This window comes from Micromonas pusilla (genome assembly GCF_000151265.4).
Source record: "Micromonas pusilla CCMP1545 genomic scaffold MICPUCscaffold_8, whole genome shotgun sequence".
NCBI classification, from domain to species: domain Eukaryota; kingdom Viridiplantae; phylum Chlorophyta; class Mamiellophyceae; order Mamiellales; family Mamiellaceae; genus Micromonas; species Micromonas pusilla.
The window spans coordinates 969432-994310 of record NW_003315889.1 but is presented as its reverse complement, the minus strand read 5'-3'; the positions used below and the strand labels follow the sequence as shown (position 1 = coordinate 994310).

The 24879-nt window shown below is 67.3% G+C and overlaps 12 protein-coding genes across 12 annotated transcripts; 5 read left to right on the top strand and 7 right to left on the bottom strand.

Moving 5' to 3' along the window:
* Positions 1-109: 109 nt before the first annotated feature.
* SBEI (glycoside hydrolase family 13 protein) lies at positions 110-2997 on the bottom strand (the record flags this gene model as incomplete). The annotated part of the gene is made up of 2 exons (XM_003060431.1): positions 110-2101; positions 2326-2997. The coding sequence occupies 2 exons, from the start codon at positions 2995-2997 to the stop codon at positions 110-112; spliced, it is 2664 nt and encodes an 887-aa protein (XP_003060477.1).
* A 584-nt stretch (positions 2998-3581) lies between these two features.
* On the bottom strand, positions 3582-5317 carry MICPUCDRAFT_34755 (uncharacterized protein; the record flags this gene model as incomplete). The annotated part of the gene is made up of 3 exons (XM_003060430.1): positions 3582-4019; positions 4265-4662; positions 4841-5317. 3 exons carry the CDS (start codon positions 5315-5317, stop codon positions 3782-3784), a joined length of 1113 nt encoding a protein of 370 aa, XP_003060476.1. The 3' UTR covers positions 3582-3781.
* A 511-nt stretch (positions 5318-5828) lies between these two features.
* MICPUCDRAFT_60340 (uncharacterized protein) lies at positions 5829-8181 on the bottom strand (the record flags this gene model as incomplete). The annotated part of the gene is made up of 3 exons (XM_003060429.1): positions 5829-6786; positions 6977-7739; positions 7896-8181. 3 exons carry the CDS (start codon positions 8179-8181, stop codon positions 5829-5831), a joined length of 2007 nt encoding a protein of 668 aa, XP_003060475.1.
* A 172-nt stretch (positions 8182-8353) lies between these two features.
* Positions 8354-10115, bottom strand: MICPUCDRAFT_60339 (uncharacterized protein; the record flags this gene model as incomplete). The annotated part of the gene is made up of 2 exons (XM_003060428.1): positions 8354-8636; positions 8743-10115. The coding sequence occupies 2 exons, from the start codon at positions 10113-10115 to the stop codon at positions 8354-8356; spliced, it is 1656 nt and encodes a 551-aa protein (XP_003060474.1).
* A 312-nt stretch (positions 10116-10427) lies between these two features.
* On the top strand, positions 10428-10845 carry MICPUCDRAFT_69249 (uncharacterized protein; the record flags this gene model as incomplete). The annotated part of the gene is given in 4 exon segments (XM_003060737.1): positions 10428-10541; positions 10549-10617; positions 10677-10703; positions 10705-10845. Coding segments are annotated over 4 exon segments (351 nt in total).
* Positions 10846-11080: 235 nt separating this feature from the next.
* Positions 11081-12422, bottom strand: MICPUCDRAFT_60337 (uncharacterized protein; the record flags this gene model as incomplete). Its single annotated transcript, XM_003060427.1, has 2 exons — positions 11081-11084; positions 11131-12422. The coding sequence occupies 2 exons, from the start codon at positions 12420-12422 to the stop codon at positions 11081-11083; spliced, it is 1296 nt and encodes a 431-aa protein (XP_003060473.1).
* A 423-nt stretch (positions 12423-12845) lies between these two features.
* Positions 12846-13554, top strand: MICPUCDRAFT_47966 (uncharacterized protein). The gene has a single exon (XM_003060736.1). It carries the CDS (start codon positions 12984-12986, stop codon positions 13482-13484), a length of 501 nt encoding a protein of 166 aa, XP_003060782.1. The 5' UTR covers positions 12846-12983; the 3' UTR covers positions 13485-13554.
* An 82-nt stretch (positions 13555-13636) lies between these two features.
* On the bottom strand, positions 13637-14419 carry MICPUCDRAFT_60335 (uncharacterized protein; the record flags this gene model as incomplete). The annotated part of the gene is made up of 1 exon (XM_003060426.1): positions 13637-14419. The coding sequence occupies one exon, from the start codon at positions 14417-14419 to the stop codon at positions 13637-13639; it is 783 nt and encodes a 260-aa protein (XP_003060472.1).
* A 450-nt stretch (positions 14420-14869) lies between these two features.
* On the top strand, positions 14870-20399 carry MICPUCDRAFT_60334 (uncharacterized protein; the record flags this gene model as incomplete). Its single annotated transcript, XM_003060735.1, has 1 exon — positions 14870-20399. The coding sequence occupies one exon, from the start codon at positions 14870-14872 to the stop codon at positions 20309-20311; it is 5442 nt and encodes a 1813-aa protein (XP_003060781.1). The 3' UTR covers positions 20312-20399.
* MICPUCDRAFT_60333 (uncharacterized protein) lies at positions 20356-21515 on the bottom strand. The gene has a single exon (XM_003060425.1). It carries the CDS (start codon positions 21436-21438, stop codon positions 20491-20493), a length of 948 nt encoding a protein of 315 aa, XP_003060471.1. The 5' UTR covers positions 21439-21515; the 3' UTR covers positions 20356-20490.
* Positions 21516-21699: 184 nt separating this feature from the next.
* MICPUCDRAFT_69242 (uncharacterized protein) lies at positions 21700-22854 on the top strand (the record flags this gene model as incomplete). The annotated part of the gene is made up of 1 exon (XM_003060734.1): positions 21700-22854. One exon carries the CDS (start codon positions 21700-21702, stop codon positions 22852-22854), a length of 1155 nt encoding a protein of 384 aa, XP_003060780.1.
* Positions 22855-22978: 124 nt separating this feature from the next.
* MICPUCDRAFT_69240 (uncharacterized protein) lies at positions 22979-24009 on the top strand (the record flags this gene model as incomplete). Its single annotated transcript, XM_003060733.1, has 2 exons — positions 22979-23282; positions 23412-24009. Exons 1-2 carry the CDS (start codon positions 23179-23181, stop codon positions 24007-24009), a joined length of 702 nt encoding a protein of 233 aa, XP_003060779.1. The 5' UTR covers positions 22979-23178.
* Between the last annotated feature and the right edge of the window lie 870 nt (positions 24010-24879).

The following is a 24879-nucleotide window of genomic DNA, read 5'->3' as shown; positions in this document are numbered from 1 at the left end:
TAAAGTTCAACCAAATGCACTCCTCCTCTCTCTCTCTCTCTCTCTCGCTCGCTCTCGCTCCGCTCTCGCGCTTCCCTCTCGTCTTCTCGCCGCGTTGAAAGCGGTCCGATCAGTTGTTGTCCGGGTCGAACTGGTCCGGGTCGTAGATGACGCCATCCTTCCCTCGCGTGACGCGCTCCGGCCGGCTCGCGCCGCCCCGTCCGCCGCCGCCGCCGCCGCCGCCCATCGCCGGCGGCGGCGTCGGCGGCGTCGGCCGCACGAGCTCGCTCCCGCCGTTCGCCGCCGCCGCCGCCATCTGCGCCTTCATCCAATCCGAGTCGTACTCGCTGCTCCCTCCGCCGCCGCCGCCGCCGCCGCCGCCGCCGCCGCCCGACGGCGCCGCGGCGGATCGCGACTGCGACTGCCGCGCTTGCTCCGCCTTCATCCAGTCCGAGTCGTACTCGCTGCTCACCGTATCCTGGTACAGGCGCTCGTCGCCGTACCGTTCCTCCACGGGCGCGGCTCTCGGCGCGTCCGACGTCAAGTGCACGCCTCTGCCGAAATCGTGCACGCTCGCGGCGGTGTCGTAGTTGGCGGCGGCGCCGTCCTCGTCGATTTTAAAGTACACCTGCGCGCAGCGGCACGGGGAGAGAACTTTGAGAGACGCCGGCCTGGGCTCTTGCTCGTACGGCCCGACGAACGTGACGGGGCCGCCCGGGTTGGAGAAGTGGTCAAAGTCGTGCCCGACGCGTCCTTGGCCTCCGAAGGACCACGCGTCCGTGTCGAGGACGATCCGGTACTTCCCGCCCATGCCGACGCCGACTTCGAGGCCTTCGTAGCTCTCCGTGGGGTGGAAGTTGAAGACGAAGAGGAGAGGCCCGCGCTCGGCGACGATCACTTTCCGCTCTTCATCCGCGCTCGAGACGAACTGGTGCGCGTCGCCCAAGAATTTGTACTGCTGATCGAGCGCCATCATCGCCTTGTCAAACTGCCCGAGCTCGCTGTATCGCAGGTACTCCGTGTCCGCGAGGTCCCAGCGTCGGCGGCAGTGCTCGTGCGACCAGTCGTTCCCCTCTCGCGGGAAGTCGACCCACTCGGGGTGCCCGAACTCGTTCCCCATAAAGTTGAGATAGCCCTCGCCGCCGATGGCGATGGTGAGCAGGCGGATCATCTTGTGAAGCGCCATCCCTCGCGACACCTCGTCCGAGGCTTCGTCGAACGTGCTCATCCCCTCGTACATCTCCTTGTCCATGAGCCAGAACGCGTTCGTCTTATCGCCCACGATCGACTGGTCGTGCGACTCCGCGTACCCGATGACCTTTTCCGTGTACCGGCGGTTGCACAGCGAAGCGATGATCTCGTGCATGCTCCAGTCTTCGTCGCGCAGGCGCCCCTCCCTGGACGCCTTCAGGAGCCGGACCCACAGATCCGGGATCGCCATCCCGAGGCGCGCGTCGAACCCGATCCCGCCCTCGGTCACCGGGCGGCACAGCGTCGGCATCCCGGAGACGTCCTCCGCGATGACTTCGATCCCGGGGTACACGCCGTGGAGCATGTCGTTCGCGAGCATCAGATAGACGACGGCGGAGACGTTGGTGTCGAGGCCGAAATACTCGTTGTAGTCCCCGGTGAAGTCCATCTGGAGGCCGTGGTGGTTGTACAGCATGGACGTCACGCCGTCGAACCTGAAGCCGTCGAAGCCGTACTCGTCGACCCAGTATCGAAGGTTCGACAGGAGGTACCGCTGGACTTCCCAGTTGCCGTAATTGTACAGCCGCGAATCCCACAGCCAGTGGTATCCCTCGTCGCCGGTGTGGAAGTACGAGTCCGCGGTCTGCTGCCCGATGTCGAACCCCGCGATGCCGTCCTCGGTGTTACACGACGCGTGGCAGTGAATCACGTCGAGCAGCACGCGAATCCCGAACCCGTGCGCCTTGTCGACGAGATACTTGAGATCCTCGGGCGTGCCGCACCGCGACGACACCGCGAAGGGGCTCGTGACGTGGTACCCGAACGAGCCGTAGTACGCGTGCTCCATGATCGCCATGAGCTGCACGGTGTTGTACCCGTCGTCCGCGATCCGCGGGAGGATCTCGTCCGCGAAATCCCGGTACGTGTTCACCTTGGCCTCTTGCCCTGAGGGTCGTTCCATACAAACCGAAGTCGGGGTGGAGTTGAAAGGCGTCAGTTGGAGTTGAAAGGCGTCAGTTGGAGTTGAAAGGCGTCAGTTGGAGTTGAAAGGCGCCGAGGGTGGGGATTGAAAGCGAGGGACCCTGGGCGGAGAGACACGCCGGGGAAAGTCCTTAAGGATCGGCGTTCACCACGCCGACGCGGTCGTATGGGAACCAGTGTATGGGACGCGCCTGACATGCCCACGTGCGCCTCGTAGATGCGGCTCGCCGCCGGCCGCGGCGGGCGCGGGTTCTTCCGCACGTACTCCTGCCCCGGCGGCGGGTCCCAGAAGATGCCGTCGTAGTTGGCGCCCATGACGCCCGCCTCGGCCGTGCTGTACTTGATCCACGCCGGGATGCGGTCGGTGAAGCCTCCGTCGCCGGTGCGCATGCGGATCTTCACGCGCGAGCCGTGTTGGATGCCGTCGGGAGGGAGCGTCGTGGTCCACACGCCGAAGTCGTCCTTCGTCAGCGGGGTCGCGTCGCCGCTCCAGCCGTTGAAGTCGCCGATGAGCCACGCCTCCGCGGCCGCGGGGGCCCACTCGCGGTAGACGATCTCGCCGTTCGAGTTGCGGTTGAAGCCAAACTTTTTGTGGCCCTTGGAGAAGTCCTCGAGGGAGCCCTCCGCGCTCACGATCGCCTCCTTCGTCTCCACGAACTTTTGCCAGCGGTACTTCAGGTGCCCCTCGTGCTCGTAGAGCTTGTCGTCCACGCCCGCGCAGCCCATGCCGTCTTCGGTGTACGCCGCGGCGGCGACCGCGCACCCGGATCGTTTCGAGGTTCGATGAGATTCGCGCGACAGCGGGCTGTTCTTATTCGTGGAGTTTCCCTTCTTCGACGCGCGCATCGCGCCCGCGAGCGCGCCGAACTGGCGCGGGAGCGCGGCAACGCGCGCGCGGTGGGAGGAGTTCGTCGAGGGACGGCCCCTCGCCGCGATCGCGCCGAGCGACGCGATCGACGCGCCCGCCGGGGCGACGTGCGCGCGACGCATCGAACGTTTGAGCGAGGCGCGAAGGATCGGATAACCTCGCGAGCGCGTGAGAGCGCGAAGGCTGTCGGCGTCCTACGCGCGATCCGAACGAGGCGGGGTGGATGCCCTTTCAACGAGCGAACGGGACGCGTGCGCGCGGGGACGGAGCGATCGGGATCGTGCGTGCGTGCGCGCGCGCGACCGAATGGGCGCGCGTCGACGAGGTTAACTTTCAAGAAGGAGGTATTCCGGCGGGCTTCTTTTCAACCGCGTTTTAAAATCGACGGTCTAACGACGGTCTGTTTCGCGTCGACTCGATGCTGACGCAAAAAGCGCACGGTGCGGGCCCGCGGACTTCAGAGTATCCCTTTAGACCCGGTGTGTAGTTAACTACACATATTTCCGGCCAATTCTGACTAAATGCTCATACGGGATTATTTTATCGGCGGTGTGTAGTTTACTACACGAAAATGCTCGGGTCAAAGGGATAAAAAAAAGCGTCGCGTCAGTTCTGACGGACGAGCCGCACGCCGCGCTTTCGAGACGACCTACGCATCGCATCAAACGCCAAAACGAACGCGAACGCCTAACTCTTCTCCTCAGCTCTCGCCGCGATCGCCGCTCCGCGGACGATCCGATCCGATCCGATCCGATCGATCGATCACGCCTCGGGCACCTGCGGCAAGTTCATCACCTCCTCCACCGCGACTCGTGGGTCCAACCCGTCCTCGAGTATCCTCGCCACCGCGGTGAGCACCGGCAAGGACACCTTATACTTCCTCGCGAGCTTCATCACCGCCGGAGCGGTCGCGACGCCCTCCGCGACCTGCGTCATGCTCCCTAAGATCTCCTCCAAGGTCTCGCCCTTCCCCAACCGTACGCCGACGGTTCGGTTGCGACTGCGGGTCGTTCCGACGCGCGAAGCGACGATATCGGGGCGGAGTTGAAAGTGAGGCGTCAGGTGGAGGAGTCGAAAGACGTCGAGGCCGGTGTGTCTGGATTGAAACCGTGGTGTGGGCGGACGGAGAGATACGCCACCGGGTGGAAAACTCAACTCCTTAAGGATCGGCGTTCACAACGCGAACGCGGTCGTACGGGGACCGGCGTGGAAATAATAAGAACGCGCCTGAGCGGGACGAAGCACGTCAGCATGATGTCCCCGGTGCCGGATAACCCGCTCAGCGTCTCCGGCTTCGCGCCCATCTTCGTCGCGAGCCACCGGATCTCCGCGCACCCTTGCGCGACGACCGCCGCGAGCGCGTTGTTCCCGAGCTCCAACCCCTCGATCATCCCCGCCGCGATCGCGAGCACGTTCTTCAGCGCGCCAGAGAGCTCCACGCCGACGACGTCGTTGGACGTGTTCACCCGCAAGTGCGTCGACGCGAACAGCCGCTGGACGCGCCCGGCGAGGTTCTTATCCGTCGACGCCGCGACGATCGCGGTGGGCAGGCCCTGCATGAGCTCGACCGCGAACGTGGGGCCGGACAGCACCGCGAGCGGCTGGTCGCGGCCGAGCCCTGCGGGGATCACCTCCGTCATCATCTCGCACGTGCCCGTCTCTGCGGGGAGCGGCGTTCAAAGGCGTCGGGCGGAGGATTGAGTTTATGGGAGGCGTCGAGGGGTTTCGTGATCGAAAGCGGCGAGGGGTGGGCGGAGAGACACGCGCGCTGGGAACGAAAGTTCTTAAGAAACGGCGTTCACCGCGCGAACGCGGTCGTACGGGGACCAGTGTGAGATGATAGGACGCGCCTAATCCCTTCGCGAGGCACAGCAGCGGCGTCTTCGGGTCGACGTGGTCCTTGACGCCTCTCAAGAAGGCTTTCGATGACTGCACCGGGACCGCGTGGACGATGAAGTCGCACCCGGACAGCGCCTCCGCGGGGTCCGTCGTCGCGCGCACGGACGGAGGAAGCTCGTACTGCGGGAGGTACTTCGCGTTTCGATGCGTCTCGTTGATGGATCTGGCGTCCGCGTCCGACCGCACGAGGATGACGACGTCCAGGTCTCGCTTGTTCCGCGCGAGGAGCGTCCCCATCGCGGTCCCGAACGAGCCGCCGCCCATGATGGCCACCTTTTTCGTGCTCGCGAGGACGTCCTCTTTCGTGGACAGGTACGCGCGTCTTCGCGTCGCCCACCGGACGATCTTGTCCCAGCTCTCCTTCACGCTCAGGCGCTCGTCGTCGGAGATGCCCTTCATGAAGCGCTCGTACGTGTCGTTCGCCGCTTGTTTTGGAGCGTCAGACGACGCCGCGGATCGCGCGACGAGCGCGCGTCCGCGACGACGACGCGGCGGGCCGTCGTCCCGCAATCGCGGGCGGGGATCGAGACGCGCGGACGACGGCGACGATTTCGACGCCGCCCCGCGCGCGGTCGCGGCGCGCGGCGCCGCGACGCGCGCGTCGTTCGTCTCGTTTCTCGACGCGCATCGCGAGGACGCGCACGCGGTGGACGGTCCCGCCGCGCATCGGGAGACGTGACTCATCGCCGTGGACGCGACAGCGCGCGCGGACGAACGATGGCGATACGGATGGATAAAGCGTGTCCAGTCAAGGGTTAGGGTCGGAAACCGGCGTAGTACGAAAGTCCGCTCGAATTCGCACGACACGCAGTCAGGAGGCGTTCGCGCGTACGAACAGAACTTGATTGGTCTCGTCGTCATACAACACTGCACGCGACGGATGCGCTACGCGCTCGCTCGTCATCAATCATCACTGCGTCGCTTGCATCCGCTCCCGCGCGACCCTCTCCGCGTCGATGTCCGACAACGCCTCCATGAACTCCCCGAGGTCCTTCTCCGCCACCTGAAGCACGCTCGCCTCGAACGAATCGTGCTTGAACCGCGCGCGCACGTGCTCCGCCGCCCTCCGGAAAGAGTGCGCGAAGTGATTCCCTCCGCCGACGTCGTCCGTCGTCGGCTTCCCCGTCACGCCGACGACGAGCGCGAGGCCTTTGTCTCCGTCCGGGGACGGACCAGACAGCACGAGCGGCCGCTCGATCTTCTTCACGAGCCGCAGCGCGTCCTGGAGGTACAGCGCCAGTCGCAGGAGCGACAGCGGGTGTCTGAAAAACACGACGTCCGCGGGGGATCCGTGGTCGAGCAGCGAGAAGTACCGGATCCCGCCCACGGTTCGAATCGCCGCCTTGTTCGCCATCGCGAGGCCGCCCTGTCGCATCAGCGCTCGCTGCGTCTGCATCGCGCGGTTCAACCCCGCGGACATCTCGTCCCACTGCGACATCCCGAGCGCGCGCGTGGCGCGCCAAAACGCGGCGCCGCCGCCGCCGCCGCCGACGCCGTCGTCGCCCTCCGCGTCGTCGTCCGCGCCGGTGGCGCTCGGCAGACCTTCGAGAAGAGACGTCACCGCGAACACGACGTCGCTCGCGGTGATGTTCACCTTGAACCCGTGCGAGAACGAGAACGACCAGTACTTCAAGTCCGTCAGCCCGTGATCCCTCGCGTGTTCTTCGAGCTTTTCGTTGAGACGTTTAACGTGCTGCGGCGCCATGTGTTTGTACTGCTGCTTGCACACGTCCAACGGCAGCCCGGCGTGGACGAACAGAGAGTCCAGACCCTTGCGGCCAATCTCCCGCCACAGCTGCATGCGCGTGGAGACGTACGACGAGTGCATCATCGCCTCGTACAGCGACCAGTGCCGCAGCATCGTGAATCTGAGGGGCGTTCCATACGAACGAACGTCGGGGTGGAGTTGAAAGGCGTCAGTAATAGTTGAAAGGCGTCGATGGCGGGGATTGAAAGCGGGGGGTGGGCGGAGAGACGCGCGGGACAGAGTCCTTAAGGATCGGCGTTCACCACGCCAACGCGGTCGTATGGGAACCAGTGTATAGAACGCGCCTGAACTCCTCGCTGTACTGCACGCGGCGGTCTTCAAACGCGCGGACGACGACGCCCTCATCGAGGACGCGGCTCGTCGGCGCGTCCGCGTTCGGGAGGTTGCTCACCTGCGTCGCGAGCTCCATGACGCCGGCGGTGTAACTCTCGTGCGATAGCCGTTGATGCACGTACTGATCCGTGAGCGATACGATCGCGAGCCACAGCGGGAAGTGCTTATCCAACGCGTCCTTGTGCGTGTCGTGCGCGATGTCGTACATCAAGAGCCCCGCGGCGCGGCCGTAAAACGACCCGCGGGAGTAGTACGCGACCCTCTCGAGCTGCTTCTGTTGTCGTCGAAGGCGGCGCGTTCGCGGGGACGCGCGCCCGGCGCGTCGAGCCGCGCGCGCGTCCTCTCTCCTCTTGCGTTTCGCCGACTTTGATGACTTTTTTCCCTCGCGACGTTCGTCTTCCTTCCCCGCCGCGGCGGCGGCTCCGGCGCGCTCGTTCTCCCTCCCCGCGCCCGCGTTCTCGTCCCCGGACTCGTTCTCTTCGTCCGCATCCTCCTCCTCGTCGTCGTCCTCGGAGTCGGAATCGTCGTCCTCGGAGTCGCTCTCATCGCTGTCGGAGCCGTCCGAGCTGTCGCCGTAATCCGAGTCTGGCTCCGGGAAGGTCTCCTCGCCCTCGCGTTCGTCTCGCAGCACGAGGACGTCCCTGTTGTCCCCGCGCGTGTTTTCGAGGTCCAGCGGGCGGTGCGAGTCGAACACGAACACGCGCGTGCCCTCGGGGAGGCCTGATGGACGGACGGGAAGTCGAGAAGCGCGAGTGAGAGAACGGCGCGTCAGCGGCGGCGAGAAAGCGGTTTGGTTTTTTGAATCGAGACGCGCGTTCGTTCGTTCGCGAGATCCGTCGAGGGGAGGGCGACCGCCGCGCGAGGACGAGGACGCACCGAGGAGCTCGCGGACGTTCTCCGTCCCGCCGCAGTTGATGAGCACGATGCTTCGGTTCTGCCCGTCCTTCGGGAGCTTCTCCCCGAGGTTCTGAAGCTCCTGGTACCCGCTCACCGGGTACGCCGCGAACGGAATCCCGTCGGACGCCATCATCGTCTTCAAGATTCTGAACGCGCAGCACGAGTCGACGTCCGCGGTGGAGACGTAGACGTGCACGGGGCACGCGCGTCCATCCGCCTTGAGTTCCTCGTACGCGAACCGGAACTTATCCCTATCGACTAACATGACCGGCGTCCTCCTCCGCGCGCGCGCGTGTCGCTCTGCGCCTCCTCCTCGCGACGCGCGATGCGTTCTGTCGTGCCGTCGTGGCGTTTGAATTTTTTTACCCGAAAGTGTCTGTGGACCCATAACCTCACGTAACTACAGTACCCGTTTCACAATCGCCGTCCGTCGCTCGCTACGCTCTACCCCCCTCCTCCCCGCCCCTCTCGCGCCGCCCGCCGCCGCCGCCGCCGCCGCCGTCCTCCGAATTCACGACCCACGCGAGGCACGTCTTGAGGTCCGTCAGCATCAGCTTCAGCGCCATCGTCCACCGCTCGTACCTGTTGAACGGGAACCCGATCTTCATCCCGTGCACCTTGTCTCCGTCTGCGGCGCGCGGGGTGGAGTTGAAAGGCGTCAGGTGGAGGAGTTGAAAGGCGTCGAGGTGTGTCGAGGGCGGGGATTGAAAGCGAGGGACCCTGGGCGGAGAGATGCGCCGCCCGGGTGGAAAAGTAAGTCCTCAAGGATCGGCGTGCGTGCGTCGCGCGAACGCGGTCGCACGGGGACCGGCGTGAGGAGGAATACGACGCGCCTATGGTGTAGGGCAGCTCGAACGGCGGCGTCACGCCGTTCCTCACGTCGCACTCCGCGCAGTGCGCCGCGAACTCTTTCAGGCACGTTATGAACCCGACCATGGCCTTGTCGTACCGGTGCGAGGAGAGAATGTTCACCGGACCGTACAGCTCGTACGCGTGCCCCTTCGCGTCTTCGACTTTCGAAAACGAGCCGACGGGTCGCAACGTGTACGCCGTGAACTTCACCCTTCGCAGCCGCGCGATCGTGTGCAGAAGCGAGCACGCCATCCCGAACCCCGCGTTTATCTCGTCCCACTCCACGGGTATGCTCGGCAGCTTACCGAGTCTGAACCCGTTCACGGTGCCGAAAGGACCGTCGTGCCAGACCCGAAACGCGTCGTTTAACACGTTGACGCGACGCAACCGCGCCAGCTGTCGCGTCGTCTGCTCGATGTTCACCGTCAGCGCGTCTCTCGCGTTCACGTGCGCGGCGAGCTCGCGCTTGAACGCGTTGTGCTCGTGCCAGTACGCGCGCTCTTCGTCGTCCAACGCCGCGTGTTCGCGCGTCAAGGCGTCTCGCGTCGCGCGGAGGCGCGCGAGCTCGTCTCGCGCCGCCGCCGCCGCCGCGATCGCGTCGCGCGCCTCCGCCTCGAGCCGCGCGGCTTCCTTCTCCACGTCCTCCTCGGACGCCGCCGTCGTCGTCGTCGCGGACGTCGCGGACGCGTTGCCGACGCCGTTTGCGGCGGCGACGTCGTCGGGCCGCCACGTCGCGGCGGCGTCGGCGGCGTCGAGTTCTTTTAAACATCGCTCGTACGCGTCGCACTCTTCCTCCAGCGCTCGCGCGCGCGCGTCCATCTCCTCGCGCGTCCTCGCCGCGCACTCGACGCAGATCGGGACGCGCGCGCGCGATGGGTCGGACGCCATGTCGGAGATCTTCGACATGGCGGCGAACCGCGCGTTGAGGCCGGCGCGGTCCGCGTCCCCGGTCGAGCGACGCGCGTGCTCGGCGAGGACGACGAAGGACTCCGCCATCGACGCCGGCGGGGCGGCCGCGGGGTGCGACGACGACGACGACGACGACGACGACGACGTCATCGCGTCCGCGGCGGCGGCGCCGCGCGCGCGGTCGCGGTCCTCTGCGAGGACGACGAACGACTCGTCCACGCGCCGAGTGGACGCGGCGTCGGACGCGGCGCCCTCGCCCTTCGTCGTCGTCGTCGTCGTCGTCAGATCCCCCGTCGACGCGCCCGGGTCGTCGTTCTCGACGTCGGACGCGCCGGAGACGTCGAGCGTCGCCATGCAGCCTTGGCATCGGAAGTGCGTCGCGCCGCGGCCTCCGCGGCCTTCCGCGCTCGCGGCGGCGACGGCGCCGTGGCCGTCCATGGTGCGTCCGAGAGTGACGAGGGCGAATGAATCTGAAGCGTTTTCTCCTCGGACGGAGGACGTTCGACGACAGCGACAGCTCGAAAAGATACGCTCGGCGCGCGCGTATCCCATCGCGCGGCGCACGTCCCCACGCGCGATGCCGACGCTCGTTCATCACGTCCGCGCGACGACACTCAGCGCATCGCGCGCGCCTCCCTCGAATCGCGTCGCGCGCAGACGTTCCCGCGCCACCGCGCGCGCCGTCGCCGTCGCGCGGTCCGAAGCGTCCCACCAGGCGTCCGAGGCGTCAAAATCCGACGCGCGTCCGCCATGGCGAGGCCGCGTCGCCGCGTCCCTCGCCGCGCTGACCCTGACCCTGGGGCCCCAAACCGCGTCCGCGATCGACCTCGTCATCGCGGACCCGTCGGTGAAGCAGTACATGGACTCCCGCGACGACGCGATGCGCATGAAGTGCGAGGGCGGGATGATGGACTGCGACGGCGATCGACGCGAGTACGCGCGCGCGCAGTCCGAAAACTTCATCCTGCGAAACTCGCAAGACGTCCCGACGCCGCCGACGTGCAAGGTGGAGGAGGCGTGCACGAGCGACATCATCGGCGCCGCGATCGCGGGTCTGAACGGTTTCACCACGAGCGAGAAGCTGGAGAAGATGGGGAGGGACGCGAACGCGGTGAACAGCACCGCGAACATGTTCGGAGGAGCTGAGGCAACGCGGAATGATGAATGAATAACGCTAACGCCGCGCGTGCGTCGTCAAGGACTCGCTTTTGGCGCGTCTTCCGACGCGCCGTCTTCGCCTCCTCCCCCACCCCCTTCGCCCCCGCCCTCCTCCTCCGTCTCCTCCTCCCCGTCTTCGCGCCCCCCGTGCGACACGCCCTCGAACATCGCGTCGACGTCCGCGAAGAAGCCGTCGCGGTCGTCGCCCCCCGCGGCGCCCCGCAGCATGGCCTCGACGCGTCGTCTCAGCTCGCTCGAGCTCGGCGCGTCCTCGGGGACGTCCGCGCCTCCGTACAGCGCCCTGGGCCACGCCTCGAGAATCCTCGCGAAGCTGGTTCTGACGGGGACGTGCCCGGCTCTGTGCGGGTCGACGTCGTCGGTCGCGTCGTCGCCGCCGCCGCCTCCGCCCGCGCGTTCCGTCTCCCTCCGCTCCATCGCGATCGCGCCCTCGACGGCGGCTTCGAACGCTCTCGCCGCGGCGTCGGGCTCGTCCAGATACAGATGCGCCATCGCCTTGGACAAGAGCGAGAACGCGTTGTTCGGCGGCTTGCACGTCATGGTGTCGTGCATGTCGATCACGAACGTCGCCAGCCCGAGATCTATCGCCGGCTGCATCACCGCGACGTAGTTTTTCAAGTGAACGGGGACGGCGGCGTCGGCAAACTTTTTCAGCCAGTCCCTCGCCACCTCGAACGCTTTCGCCCTGACCGCGGCGCGCACGATCAAGTTCACGATCACGCCGTCCGTGCCGAGGCCGATCTTACCCTCTCGCATCGTGCGATACACGCGCATGGTCAGCGCGAGCTCCCCCTCGGCGGATTCGACGAAGCGCAAAACCTTGACGCAGACGGTTTTCGTGAGCCTAAACCCGAGCGCGTTGTGCATCTCTAACGCCTCCACCGCGGCGGTCACGTTCCCCGAGCGCTCGCACGCGCTCACGAACATGTTCATGGACTGTCCGGACAGCCGGCTCTTCGCGCCAAACTTTGGATCCCGCACGCGCGCGTGATGAAACTGCGCTATCGTCTCCGCCGCCGCGGAGGCTTCTTCCTTGGTCGTCACCTTGTCCACGAGCTGCTGCAGGTGCCGCTCGCCGGGCATCTGCTTCGCCGATATCCGCCCCCGGATCTCCGCGCACATCTCCGCGACGTTCATCTTCGGGTACCCTCGCGACTTATCCCCGCGCGTGAGCGGGTAACGCACGGGCGAACCGAACGCGACGGACGCGATCTCCTCGGGGGGCACCCACGGCTTGCCGTCCGGACCGAGCTTCGCGCCGTCGTCCGTCGACGCGGACGCCTCGGTCTCGCTCGCGCCTGGATCGCGCGGGGGCGACGCGAAGGGAGGGGACGATGAGAACGGCGAACGAGGGAGGGCATCGCGGTCGCGGACGAGGAAATCGAGGAGGACGCGAGGCGCACCCGCGGGCGGATCGCGCCGCGTCTCGCTGGGTTCTTCGTCGCGACTGGACGGCGACGCGTCATCGCCGTCGCGACCGTCGCGCTCGCCGACGGACGGACCAGCGCACATCCCGCGCGCGCACGGCGCGTTCCACGCGCGCGATGCTATCCGCGCGGTGCGGAACATCTCTGCGACGCGCAGCATCGTGCGTGATGCGCGTCCGGCGTCCCTTCCCGCGCCGCCGCTTTTGCTTTCAATTGCGACGATCGCGCGCGCACACAGCTCGCTCGCAGCGACGCTCCGCGGACGCGAGCGAGACCTAATTTTTTTCGGGGGTACACGACGTGTATTTTCACCCGGGCGATCGAGACTTTACACCCATAAGTCGAAGTTTCACCGCAAAAGGCAGGATATAAACCTCACGAGCGCCCAATGAGATCGCCGGAATGACCTTGAGTGGCCTTGGGTGCAGGCTTCAAACCTGTAGGGGATTAGCGTCCCAGAGGTTCGATTCCTCCTTTTCGGCGAACTCGACGACGCGACGCGCGCGCGTCCGCGCGGAGGCTCTCTCAATTTTTTTGGCGCGCGCGCGGCGAGCCTCGTCCACGCGGCATCGCGCGAGTCCGTCGCGCGCGGACGCTCGAGAGGGGGACGCTCGAGCGACGACGGCGCGAGGTCGACCGATCTTCTCGGTCGTCGCGACGCCGCGATAAAAACACGCGACGCTCTTCCGAATAGTGTAATAAGATGACGACGACGTCGACGCTCGCGACGGCGGCGGCGACGGCGCCGCGCGCGTCGCTCTCGCGCCGCCCCTCCCGCGCCGCCGCCGCCATGCCCCGGCCCCGACCGCGCGGCGTCTCCGCGATCGCGCGCGCGAAGAAGGTCAAGATCCCAGCCCCGGACCCGGACGCGCCGACGCCGCTGAGCGAGGAGCAGCTCGCGAGGCTTCCGGAGGTGATGCTGGAGAAGGACCCGTGGGACGGCGACGTCTTCGAAAAACTCGGCGACGTCGTCAAGAACTGGGGGCTCTTCTTCGTCGTCGTCTTCGCCGTCGGCGCGGGCGTTGTCGCGGCGAACACGTACAACGACGGCGCCGTGGGCGTGGACTTCCAAGCGTACGACGAGCCGGGGCAGGCGGTGTCCGCCGCGATGAAGGGCGCCGGCGTCGGGAACGCGGGGGGGGCGGGGGAGGCGCCGAAGGTGATGGCGAACGCGCCCGCGCCGGACTCGCAGGGAGGGTTTTAAGGAGGGTACGACGAGGAAGAACGACGCCCGCCGCGAGTAGAATGAATATCCATCGCGCACGGAATCGAATCGAATCGAGATCGAATCGAGGTCGACGCGTCTGGCGAGATCTGTCTGTCCGTCGTCTACAAGACTCTCGCGTCCGCGCGTCGTCACAGCTCCTTGGGCGTGAACGCCTTCGCCGCCTTCTCCATCCACGGCGCCTCCTCCCTCGCGAGCATCCCGAGCGCTTTAAAGTGCGGCCACACCCGCCGACGCAGCCACGGGTCGACCGCGGGGCCGAGCCACGCGGCGTACCGCGCGGCGACCGCGTCCCCGGCGACCGCCCAAAAGACGCGCGCGACGAGCGCCAACGTCGCCAAAGTGCCGAGCGCGTAGAGCTTCGGGTGATCGTCGATCCACCTGTCGACCTTTCGCGTCAGGAACGCCATCTTGTCCTCGCCGCGGCGCGAGCGGCGCTTCCCTCGCGCGGTCGGGCGCGAGCCCTGCGATGGACGGAGGAAGGGACGAACGGACGGCGCGCGCGAGCGAATGTGAGAAGAAGAAGAAGAAGAACAACAAGCACGCAGCGCGACGAGAGGTCGATCGATTCCTTCTCGGACGACGCGTCGGATCGGAACGTATGTCGGAGGTGCTTTGTCGAGCCCGGCGGTGAGAGCGAAGCCGGGCAAGAAAGATATATCCCCCATGGTACTCTCCGCGTGATGTTTTACTGCGACGCCTCTCATGAGGAGAGGGGCAGGGGTAACGTGCGGCTGGTTCGCGCGTTCGACGACGCGACGACGGACGGATGGGGCGAGGGGCGACGCCGCGCGATGGACGGCGACGCGGACGCGATGCGCGGGATATCGCACCCGCGGACCGCCTCTGGGTTGCGTGGACGCCTTCGGCATCGCCGCCGGGGCCGCCGCGTCGGCGCTCTTGTCCTCCTCCATCGCGCGCGCGAGCGAGCGCGCGCCGCGGTCTGCCGCTCGGTCGGAGGCGGTCGTCGTTTTCTCGTGGAGAGCGGACGTGTTGCCGACCGACCGGTGCTTCTCTGCGTGCCGGTCCGTCCCGTGACGTTCCCCCCAATCTCGCGACACAAAGACGGGCACGGCGCGGGGCGCGACGCGAAGTCTCGCGCGGTCCTCGCACGCCGCGCGGTCGACGCATCGACCGCATCGACGCTCGCGAAGCGGTCGGGGAGGATAGCGAACGCCGGCGCGCGCGGGGAGACGCGCGTCGGGACGCGAACGCGCGTCGTCGGTCGGCGTTCGCGAAATACGACAGAGACCGCGACAGCTGAAGATTCAGCCGCCGGTCGCGCGACGAGCGACGCGTCGACGGAGGGCGGACCGCGGCGGCGACGCGCACCGCGCGCGATGATCCCGAGCACGTCGTACGGCATGGACGACAAGGAGAACGCGGCGCGCGCGGGCGTCTACCGCCCGCCGTCGAAGGCGTCGTCCGCGTCGTCGTCGTCGTCGTCGTCGTCCGCGTTCGTCTCGACGTCGCGCGCGACGCGACCGGCGCTCGGACGCGACGTCGCGCCAACGCTTCTGCGCCTGGGACGCCCGGACGACGTCCCGTTGCTGCGGTTCGACGACGCCGCGGTCGGCAGGGTCAAGACGCTGCCGCTGAGGATATCGAACGACACGCCGTCGCGCGCGGACGCGTCGTTCGTCGGGATCCCGCGAGACGAAGGATTCTTGATCGACCCCGACCGCGTCTCCGTGCCCGCCGGCGGGAGCGAGCTCGTGCGCGTGTCGTGGTGCCCGCCGAGGGCGACCGCCAGCGCGTACTGCGGCATCGTGAAGGTCGTCTTCGACGGCGGCGCGGGAGGGACCGCGGCGGCGGCGAAGATTCGACTGCGCGGCGGCGCCGTCGCGAGAGGAGGAGGAGGAGGAGGAGAGCGCGAGACGACGACGACGGCCGGGAAGTACTCGTATACGTACAACCCGCGGCGGTCGAGCGCGAGCGGCGGCGGCGGCGGCGTCCTAGGGACGCTGAATGGGAACAGCGCCAGCCTCGTTCGGGTCGGGGGAAGAGCGCGGTCGCGGCGCGGAAGCGACGTCTCGACGTCGTCCGCGGGGAAACGCGCGTCTGGGGGGAAACGCGCGCGGGCCGAGCGCGACAGCGTCGGCGACGCGTCGTGCACTTGGATCGGGAACGTCGCGTTCGCTTCGGCGTGGGACGGCGACGGCGACGGCGACGGCGACGGCGACGACGCGGGTGGCGTGAACGCTACCGCGAGGAAGAGAGTGAAGCCGTTCGGCGTCCCCGCGGTGAGCAAGGCGCTGTCGCTGAGGAAACCGCCGCGGCACCGCGCGGGGAAATCTCCGAAACCGTCGTCGTCGTCGCGCGCGCGGAGGCTGAAAACCGACGCCGCCGCCGACGCGGCCGCCGACGCGCGCGTTCCGCGGCCAAACTTCGAGGCGTTTCACAGCCAGTTCTGGGTGCGACAGCAAGAGCGCGCGTTCACGGACTGGCTCAACCGCGCCATCGCGCCCGCCGCGGGGGACGACGACGACGACGAGGCGGCTCGGGAGGAAGGGGGCTCCTCGCGCGCGGCCAAGGCGCGAAGACTCGACGCCGCCGCGCGCGCGCGGCTGTGGCGGCTCTACTCCGAAGACGCGGAAGTCCAGGACGTGATCCTCCGCGCGGAAGCGCACGTGGACGACGGAAAGCTCCGTTTGCGCGGGACGGTCGGGAGCGCGCGAGAGGAAGCCGTCGCGCTCGCCAACGGCGCGGGGAAGGATGGCGGGTCGTTCATGGAGGACGTCCGACTGAGGCGCGAGTTTAAAGACGCGCTCGGGTGTTACTCGCTGTTTTGGCTGCGCGCGGTCGTGGACACGATCCTGGGCAACCCCGGAGATCTCGATCTCGGGCACGGCGAGCGCGAGGACGAGCGCGTCGACGCGTTCGGGCGGCGGAGAACGGAGCGCGCCGCGCTCGTCGACGCGTTGCTTCGAGACCGCGAGCTCGAGATGGAGTTCGGCGTCGGCGGCGTCGGCGCGCCGCCGTTCGCGGAGGGCTACCACGAGATCCTCGCGTCCACGGTGTTGAAGCGGACGCTCCTTTTGACGTTCCTGCTCGACCGCGCGCAGGCGGGTCTCGACCCGAGCACGCCTCTGTTGTTCCGATCGCGCGCGCCGATAAAGTCGTCCGCCGCAGTCGCGCGCGCGGCGCTGCAGGCGAGCTGCCACGGCGAAGGCGACGTGCTGCGGCACTTGAAACACCTCGGGTACGTCTTACACCACGCCCAGGAGCCGATACGCGAGTACGACTTCAAGACCACGCGCCTCGCGGTGGATTTGCGCGACGGCGTTCGGTTGTGCCGGCTCGTGGAGAATATGAGCGAGCGACGCGGGGACGACGGCGTGATGCGACGGGTGAAATTTCCCGCGGAGTCGCGCGCGGCGAAGGCGCACAACGTCCGCGCCGCGCTGGACACCGCGGCGTCGTGCGGGGTCGCGCTCGACACGAATCCGGAGGATATCGTCGACGGGCACCTCGCGAACACGCTCGGGTTGCTGTACGGGCTAATGATGCATTTCCAAGCCCCGGGGATGCTTCCGGGGAGCGTCCTCGAGAATGAAATCGCAGAGTGGAAAGAGAGACGCCGCGCGCAGATCATGGCGGGGAAAGAACACCGCGGGTTCCACAGAGACACCCTCGCGCCCGCGGCGTCGTCCCGCTACGATGACGCCGCGAACGAAGAAGACGTCTCCCCGGAGGAGGAAGAACGGCGAACGCGGGCGGTGTTTGAAGAGGAACTCGCAGACGCGCGCGTCGGCGTCGAGACCGCGTCGCTCTCCGCCGGGCACGAGACGATGCTCCTTCGCTGGGCGAGGGCGGTGTGCGCCAACTACGGCGTCGCGATAACGGACGCGACGACGTCGTTCGCGGACGGCCGCGCGCTGTGCGCGCTCGTGCACGCGTACGCCCCGGAGCTTTTGCCGCTGGGTCTGGTCAAGAACCCGCCGGCGGGATTCGACCCGAGCGCCGCGCCGACGGCGTGGGCGAGCGCGCGCCCCGATAACCCCGCGCGAGGGGTGACCCGAGACGCGATCGTCGCGACCGCGGCGTGCGAGCATAACTTCGACATCGTCAGGGGGCTGTGCGCCGCGCTCGGGGACGTCCCGGAGCCGACGTTCGGCCCCGCGGATGTCGCGCGCGGCGGCGGCGGCGGCCCCGACGGCAAAGTCGTCGCCGGCTACCTCCTCTTCCTCTGCGCGCGTTTGCTCGGGCACAGGACCGAGGGCGCGGCCGCGAGGAAGGTGCAGCGCGCGTGGCGGTGGACGCACTGGGCGCCGGGGACGTTGCACCGCTGGGTCGCCGCGCAGATGGTCGTCGCGAAGCGGTGGCGCGGGTTCGCCGGGAGGAAGGAAGCGAAGGCGCGGTCGCGAGCCGTCGTCGCGACGCAAGCGGCGTGGCGCGGGCGAGACGCGCGGCTGTGGAAACGGCATAAGATTCAAGCCGCGGTGATGATTCAGAAGATCGCGCGGGGGTGGCTGCTTCGGTTGCGGAACGACGACGTCCTGTGGGCGACGATCGCGGCGCAGACGGCGCGCAGGGGCGCGGTGGCGCGGCGGCGATTCGCCGCGGTGAAGCGCGCGACGGTGACGATTCAAGCGCACTGGAAACGTTCGCAGCGGAGGTCGTTTTTCCTCGAGTGGAAGTGGGAGTCCGCGGCGGCGACGGTCATTCAGGCGAACGTGCGGGCGTGGAGCGGTCGTCGGGCGTTTATTAACGCACGCAGAGCGGCGGTTACGATCCAGGCGTGGACGCGAGGGACGTTTTGGCGCCGCGTCTGGGGCAAGTACAAGTCGCGACTCGCGGCGACGATTTCGCTTCAGAAGAACGCGCGGATGTTCCTCGCGAAGTGCGAGGCGAACCGACGCAGGAAGGCGATTCAAGACGCGGAGGACCTGAAACGTCATGACGCGGCGATTCGCATCCAAAAACATTTCCGCGGGTACTGGGCGTTCGAGAACTGGCTCGACGTGAAGTGCGTGACGATCATGTGCCAAGCGTACTGCCGCGGCGGGCGCCAGCGCCGCGCGTACCTCGCTCTGAAACGCGCGGCGATCACGACGCAGCGCTTCCGCCGCGGCAAGATCGCTCGAGACGCGCGAACGCGCGCGGTAGACGCCGCAACGACGATCCAAGCGCACTTCCGCGGGTGGCAAGCGCGCGCGGATTACGCCGACGCGTGGTACGCCGCCGCTACGATTCAAGCGTCGTGGCGCGGTTGCCGCGACCGCGTCGCGTACGCGTCGCTCCTCGACGCGATGCGCCGGCGGGAGCATCACGCCGCGGTGGTGATACAGAAGCACGTCCGAAGGCTCATCGCGCGGTTGGACTACGCGGAGGCGGTGTACAGCGCGACGGTGATTCAGTCTTGGACGCGAACGTTTCTCGCGAGGAGAGCGTTCAAAGCGTCGGCGGCGGCGAACAAAGCCGAGGACGCCGCGCGGTGTATTCAGAGGCACGTCCGCGGGTGGATCGCCAGGGAGGACTACCTCGACGTGTTATGCGCCGTGGTGACGTTCCAGGCTTACCGGCGCGGCGTCATCGCGCGTCATCTCGCGCGAAAACTGCGACACGAGCGCGCGGCGACGGCGGCGGCGACGGCGGTGCAAGCCGCGTGGCGGGGGAAACGCGCGCGCGACGCGATCGCCTTCCTTCGCGCCGCGGAGGAGGCGGAACACCGCGCGGCCGCGATCACGATCCAGACGAAGTTCCGCGCGTGGATGCACTACATGGACTACGCGTTTCTGCGGTATTACGCCGCGGTGTGCCAGCGCCGGGCGCGGGCGGCGGCGGAGCGAAGACGGTTTCTCGCGACGCGCGCCGCCGCGGTGACGTGTCAAAAGTACGCGCGCGGCGCCGCGGCTCGACGCGCGTACCACGCCGCGCAGCTCGCCGAGCTCGAAGATCTCGCCGCGGTGATCGTTCAGGCCGCGACGAGGGGGTGGCTCGTGCGACGGTTCGTGAAGCGAAACGTCGCCGCGGAAGTGATCACTCGCCGCGCGCGCGGGTTCCTGACGAGAATCGCGCGGGACGCCGCGCAGCCGGCGATGGCCGAGCTGCGGTCGCGCGTGATCGCCTCGCGCGCGCGCGCGAAGATACATCCGCACCTGCGCATCGGCTTGAAGACAGTCGCCGCGGTCGCGACGCTGCACGCCCCGAAGAAGCTCAGAGAGGTCAAGGAGGCGCTGTCGGATCTCGCGCGCGCGACGCGGTGGTCGTCCGTGTGCCGCGACGTCGCGTCGTCGCCGAGAGCGCTTCAGGCGTTGTTCCGCACGATTCGACAGTGCGATCGCGGCGCGAACCACGAGTCCGTGCTCTCGAGCGCGTACGATCTCCTCGAGAACCTCAGCGCGGATGAAAACGGCCCAGCGCGGGCGGTTTTCGAGGCTCGAGATTCGATCACGGTCATCACGGAACACATGCAGATGTGCCGCGACCGGCCTTCGCTCGTCGCGGCGGCGACGCGAACGGTGTGCAACCTCACGCGCGACTCCTCGAGGGCTCTCGTCGTCGCGTGCGCGGGGAAGACGCTGTGCCGCATCCGCAGCATCTCGGAGATCATGAGTAACACCTTGGGAACGCACCGGCACCGACGGTTAACGTACATCGAGCAGCAGCGGCCGGACAAGGCAAGGGAGGAGGCGAACGCCATGAACGCGCTCGAGCTCTCGATTCGATCGGTCGGGGCTTTGATCGCGCACTTGGAGCCGTTCGCGATGAAAGTGGCGGGGCGACCGCCGGCGACGCGGTCGAAGAGCCGGCTCAGCGAGCGCATGTCCACGGGGGGGAGGAGCGCGAGGAGCGCGCGCTGAAGGAGGGAGGAGAAATAGAAGAAAGCGACGGCGACGACTCCAGTCGCGGGCACACTAAGTAATAATTCAATTACGCACGCTTAGCGTCAACCACACGCCCGCGCCGCGCGTCGCGTCGACGTCTCTCTCTCGCTCACGACGTGCCGTATTATTAATTTCGCGCCTCCCTCCCTCGTCCGTCAGTGCCCCTTCGCGTACATGCAAAAGTCCAGACCGAGGTGGACGCGGACGAAGTCGAGGAGACACAGCACCGCCATGCCGCTTCCCATCGCCTCCCAAAAGGTCGTCCAGTGCGTCGTGCGCCCCTTCCCGCCGCCGCGCTTCCCCCCGCCGACGACGTCCTCGTCGACGCGTAAAAACATCGGGAACGAGACGAGGAAATAAATACCGTAAAACGCAGACCCGAGCGTGTACGCTTTATCGCGATCCGCGAACGTGTAATACGGAAACCCGCAAATCGTGAGCGACTCCATGAACGCGGTCGTGTACGCCATGACGGCGACGAGCGCGCACGTGAACACCCACCGCGCGGCGTCGTCCTCGTACTTGCTCTTCACGAACCGAAGCGCGCAGTTCGTGAGCGCGTGGTAGAACATGAAGTACGCGTGCGTCATGAGGTACATGCTTATCGGGACGTCGTTGAGTCGGTGCGCGTCGAAGGTGTAATTCGCCTTCAGGACGCCGTAAAAGTAGTGCGTGTACCAGTAGTTCCCGATGAACGAGAACACCGCGATCCACGCGTTCGCCTTGAGGATGTACCAGGTCGCGATCGAGGACGCCCCGGCGGGGGTTCGGTCGCCTTTTAACGGCCGAAGAAGGGGCGTTACCACGTACGGCGCCGCGCAGGCGCCGCAGTACACGATGTACCCCCATCGCCCCCACCACTCGTACGCGCGCGACGCGATGACGACGCCCACGGAGAGTATCCACACCGCGCTGTACTTGATGATGAATATCTCCGCGTGGTGCTTCGACGGATTCTCTTTCGCGTCCGCTAAGAACCGCGCTTTCGCTTCCACGAACCGCAGCGTGCCCTCGCCCCGGCCTTTGCTAATGCGCACCGCGCGCGTGAGCGTCGTGGACAGCGCGAAGAGCACGGCGAACAGCGTGAGGAAGATCTTCCCCATCGTGATCCATATGGGGGGGATGGACGCGATGAGCGAGACGGGCGGGGCCGGGCGACCCATCGCGACGGCCGTGCGAGCGGTGCGCGGCGAGGGAGTGGACGGACGAGCGAGGAATTGCGGCTGGCACTGCACTTCTGTTTCTTCGACCTGACCGCGCCGCGTTCTCGGCAGCCACGACGTTTTCTCGATCGAGGAGGCGTCGTCTCGTCGTCACTTCGCGCCGCACGGGGCACGCAGACACCACCGCACGCGTCAGCGACCATGACCGGTACGCGCGCAGATCGGATCACCCCGCGACGCGTCCTCCTCGTTCGATCCGCCGCCGCGACGCGCGCGCGCCGATCGCCGACGTCGTTTTTCAAATCGATTCGATCGATCCTCCTCTCTCGCGCCAAAAACACGTCGTCGTCGTCGTCGTCCGTCGAATCGTTCCGCCGACCGACGCGCTTCTCCCCTCCCACCCCCGCCGTGAACGCCAACAGAGAAAGACATCATCGACGACGTCGACTCCGAGGAAGAGGACGTCGACTCCGAGGCGGAGACGAGCGACGACGAGGAGGAGGAGGAGCCCGCCGCGAAGAAGGCCAAGGTGGAGAAGAAGAAGAAGAAGAAGAAGGCGCGTTCTACACACTGGTCCCCATACGACCGCGTTGGCGTGGTGAACGCCGATCCTTAAGGACTTTTCCCGGCGCATCTCTCCGCCCACCCCTCGCTTTCAATCCCCACCCTCGACGCCTTTCAACTCCGCTTCTGACGCCTTTCAACTCCACCCCGACGTCGCTTGGTATGGAACGACCCGAAGAAGAAGGCCGAGGGCGGCGACGACGAGGACAGCGTGAACAGCGACGTCGTCGAGGACCTCTCCGGGGACGAGGTCGACACGTCGAACATCATCGAGGGCGGTCGCGCGAGCCGGCGCGGCAGGGCGACGTCGTTCGCGCAGGCGCAGTACGCGGCCGCGGACTCGGACGAGGACTCGGACGAGGATTAAAGAGAGACTATTTTTCATTTTTACTACGCGGCGGCGGCGGCGGCTGGCGCGGCGGCGAGCGACGCGTCGTCGTGAACGGCCGGCGCGCGATGCGTGGACGAGCCGTTCGATGCATCGCGCGACGACGACGCGCGCGACGCGAGCGCTCTCGACGTCGAGAGAAGAAGCGGGGGAGGCGACTTGGTAGCGTGCCAACTTTGTTCACAGCGCCTCGTTTTTCCTCACTGCACGCGCTTCGCGCCGGACACCTTCGCAGTAACAACTTACACTGGTTTCAGGACACGGGTTTCCCCGGCTCGGTTCAGTCCACGTGGCAAACCGCGTGTTTCGTCGACGAGACGACCAAATTGACTCGTCGTTTCCGAGTCATTTTCCTCGACGCGCGGCCGCGAAAAATATCAGGGGCGAATCGAGAATATCTCTAGAATTTCCACCAATCACGAGCGTCCGCGGGCGCCCGAGTACAGAACGTTATTCCGCGTCGACGCGACGTCGAGGTGTTTTCGCTCGTTTCCCCGTCGCGACGCGGCCACTCCTCGCGGCGTCTGAACGACGGACGACCGCCCGCATCGCACCGCGAAGGACCTCGAGTTCATCGCGCGTCGTCGAGCGACCTCTCGCGCGGCGCCACACCCCGCGGGCGTCGTCGCGCGCGGGCGCGGCGGACGTTTTCCGGGCGCTCGCGTCGAACCGGTTTTTCGCCTCGCGCGACGGAGACGGCGCCGGGAGGGATCTCGCTCGCCTCGACGATGAAACCCGACGCGAGCAAGGCGCGCAAGCCGTACACGATAACCAAGAGCCGGGAGTCGTGGACGGAGAAGGAGCACAACATGTTCCTCGAGGCTATCAACATGTGCGTCGCGCCTTCGCCCCGCCCCACCCCCCCGACCCGCGAGCGGAAACCGTGGAATTCAGTTCGTCGAATTCGTCTCTCCACCGTCGACGCGCGGCCGCTGACCGCGCTCTCCCTTCCTCGTCGCAGGTACGACCGGGACTGGAAAAAGATCGAGACGTACGTCGGGACGAAGACGGTGATTCAGATCAGGAGCCACGCGCAGAAGTATTTCCTAAAGGTGCGCGCGCGACAGATCCCCCCGCCGCGTCGGACCCGCCGCCCCTCCGGTCGACGGAGAGGAAGAAACGTAAACCGCCCGCCTCGTCGCTGTTCGAACCATCTGATGCTGGACTGTTTTTTTTTCGACACCCGACACCCGCCGACGTCTCTCTCTCTCTCTCCCCTCCCCGGCCCCCACAGGTCCAAAAGAACGGCACGGGCGAGCACATCCCGCCGCCGCGACCGAAACGCAAGTCCGCGACGCCGTACCCGCAAAAATCCACCGCGGGCGGCGCGCCATCGCGCGGAGGGAAGAGAGCCGCGGCTGCGGCGGCGAAGAAGGAAGCCGCCGCCGCCGCCGCCGCGCGAGCGCGAGCGGCCGCGGCCGCCGCCGCGCAGGCCGACGCGGAGCGCGGGTACCACCAGTACCAGCACGCCGCGCGTAGGATGCAAGGTCCGGGCGGGCCGGGGCAAGGGTGGGGCATGGGCCCGGGGGGCTACGCGCAGCCCGGCCCGGGGCCGATGAGCGGGGGGTGGCTCGGCGACGGCGCCGCGCCGCAACACGCGCACGTCGCGGCGGGCAACGCTAACGCGTTTAAAGGGCAGCACGGCGGCGGTGGAAACGGCGCGATGAAGAAGGGGCAAACCCCGGATTTCTTCGTCGTGTACACGTTCCTCGCGGAGATTTTCGACCCGGACGTCCGAGCCTCGTGCAAAGAGAAACTCTCGCGGATGTCCTCGGTGGACCGAGAGACGGTGATGCTTCTCATGCAAAACCTCGGCGCGAACCTGATGTGCGAGCGGATGTGGGAGGACCAGATCAAGCTCATCGGCGCGGGATGCCCGACGTTCGTGAACGCGTCCGAGGGCGCGTTCGACGAGAGAGGGCTCGGGCCCGGCGGCGGGCACGCGGCGGCGCACGGCGTGGGCAGCGGCGTCGGCGCGCGGGCGACGATGATGGGCGGAAGCGTGGGCGGCGGCGCGGGCGGCACCGAGGAGGGGTCTCTGAACTCGAACGGTAGCGGGAGCGATGAGCAGCAGCAGCAGCGCGCGACGACGACGACGCGCGGACCGGGCGCGGGCGGCGGCGGGGACGCGGGCGCGGGCGCGGGCGCGGGCGCGGGGGGTCAGCCGGCGCCGGGGGACGGAGGCGTCGGCGTCGGCGGGTGGGGGGATCAGGTGTACATAACGGACGATCCCTCCGTCGCCGCGGGCGTGGAGGCGGCGTCTTGAGCGAAGCGAAGAGATCGATCGATCGATCGATCGACGCGCTGCCGGACGCCGCGACCCCGCGGGGATGTACTTTGATTTCGCGAGTTGACCCTGACTCTGATCGCACCGCGCGCGCGCGCGGTACCCTGCCGTCGTGACGACGTACAAAAAACTTTAGACGCGA

What these genes read in the sequence shown, in the direction of transcription:
- MICPUCDRAFT_47966 (XM_003060736.1), top strand. Translation starts at nt 12,984, where the DNA reads ATGACGACGACGTCGACGCTCGCGACGGCGGCGGCGACGGCGCCGCGC.
- MICPUCDRAFT_60333 (XM_003060425.1), bottom strand. Translation starts at nt 21,438, where the DNA reads ATGGGGAAGATCTTCCTCACGCTGTTCGCCGTGCTCTTCGCGCTGTCC.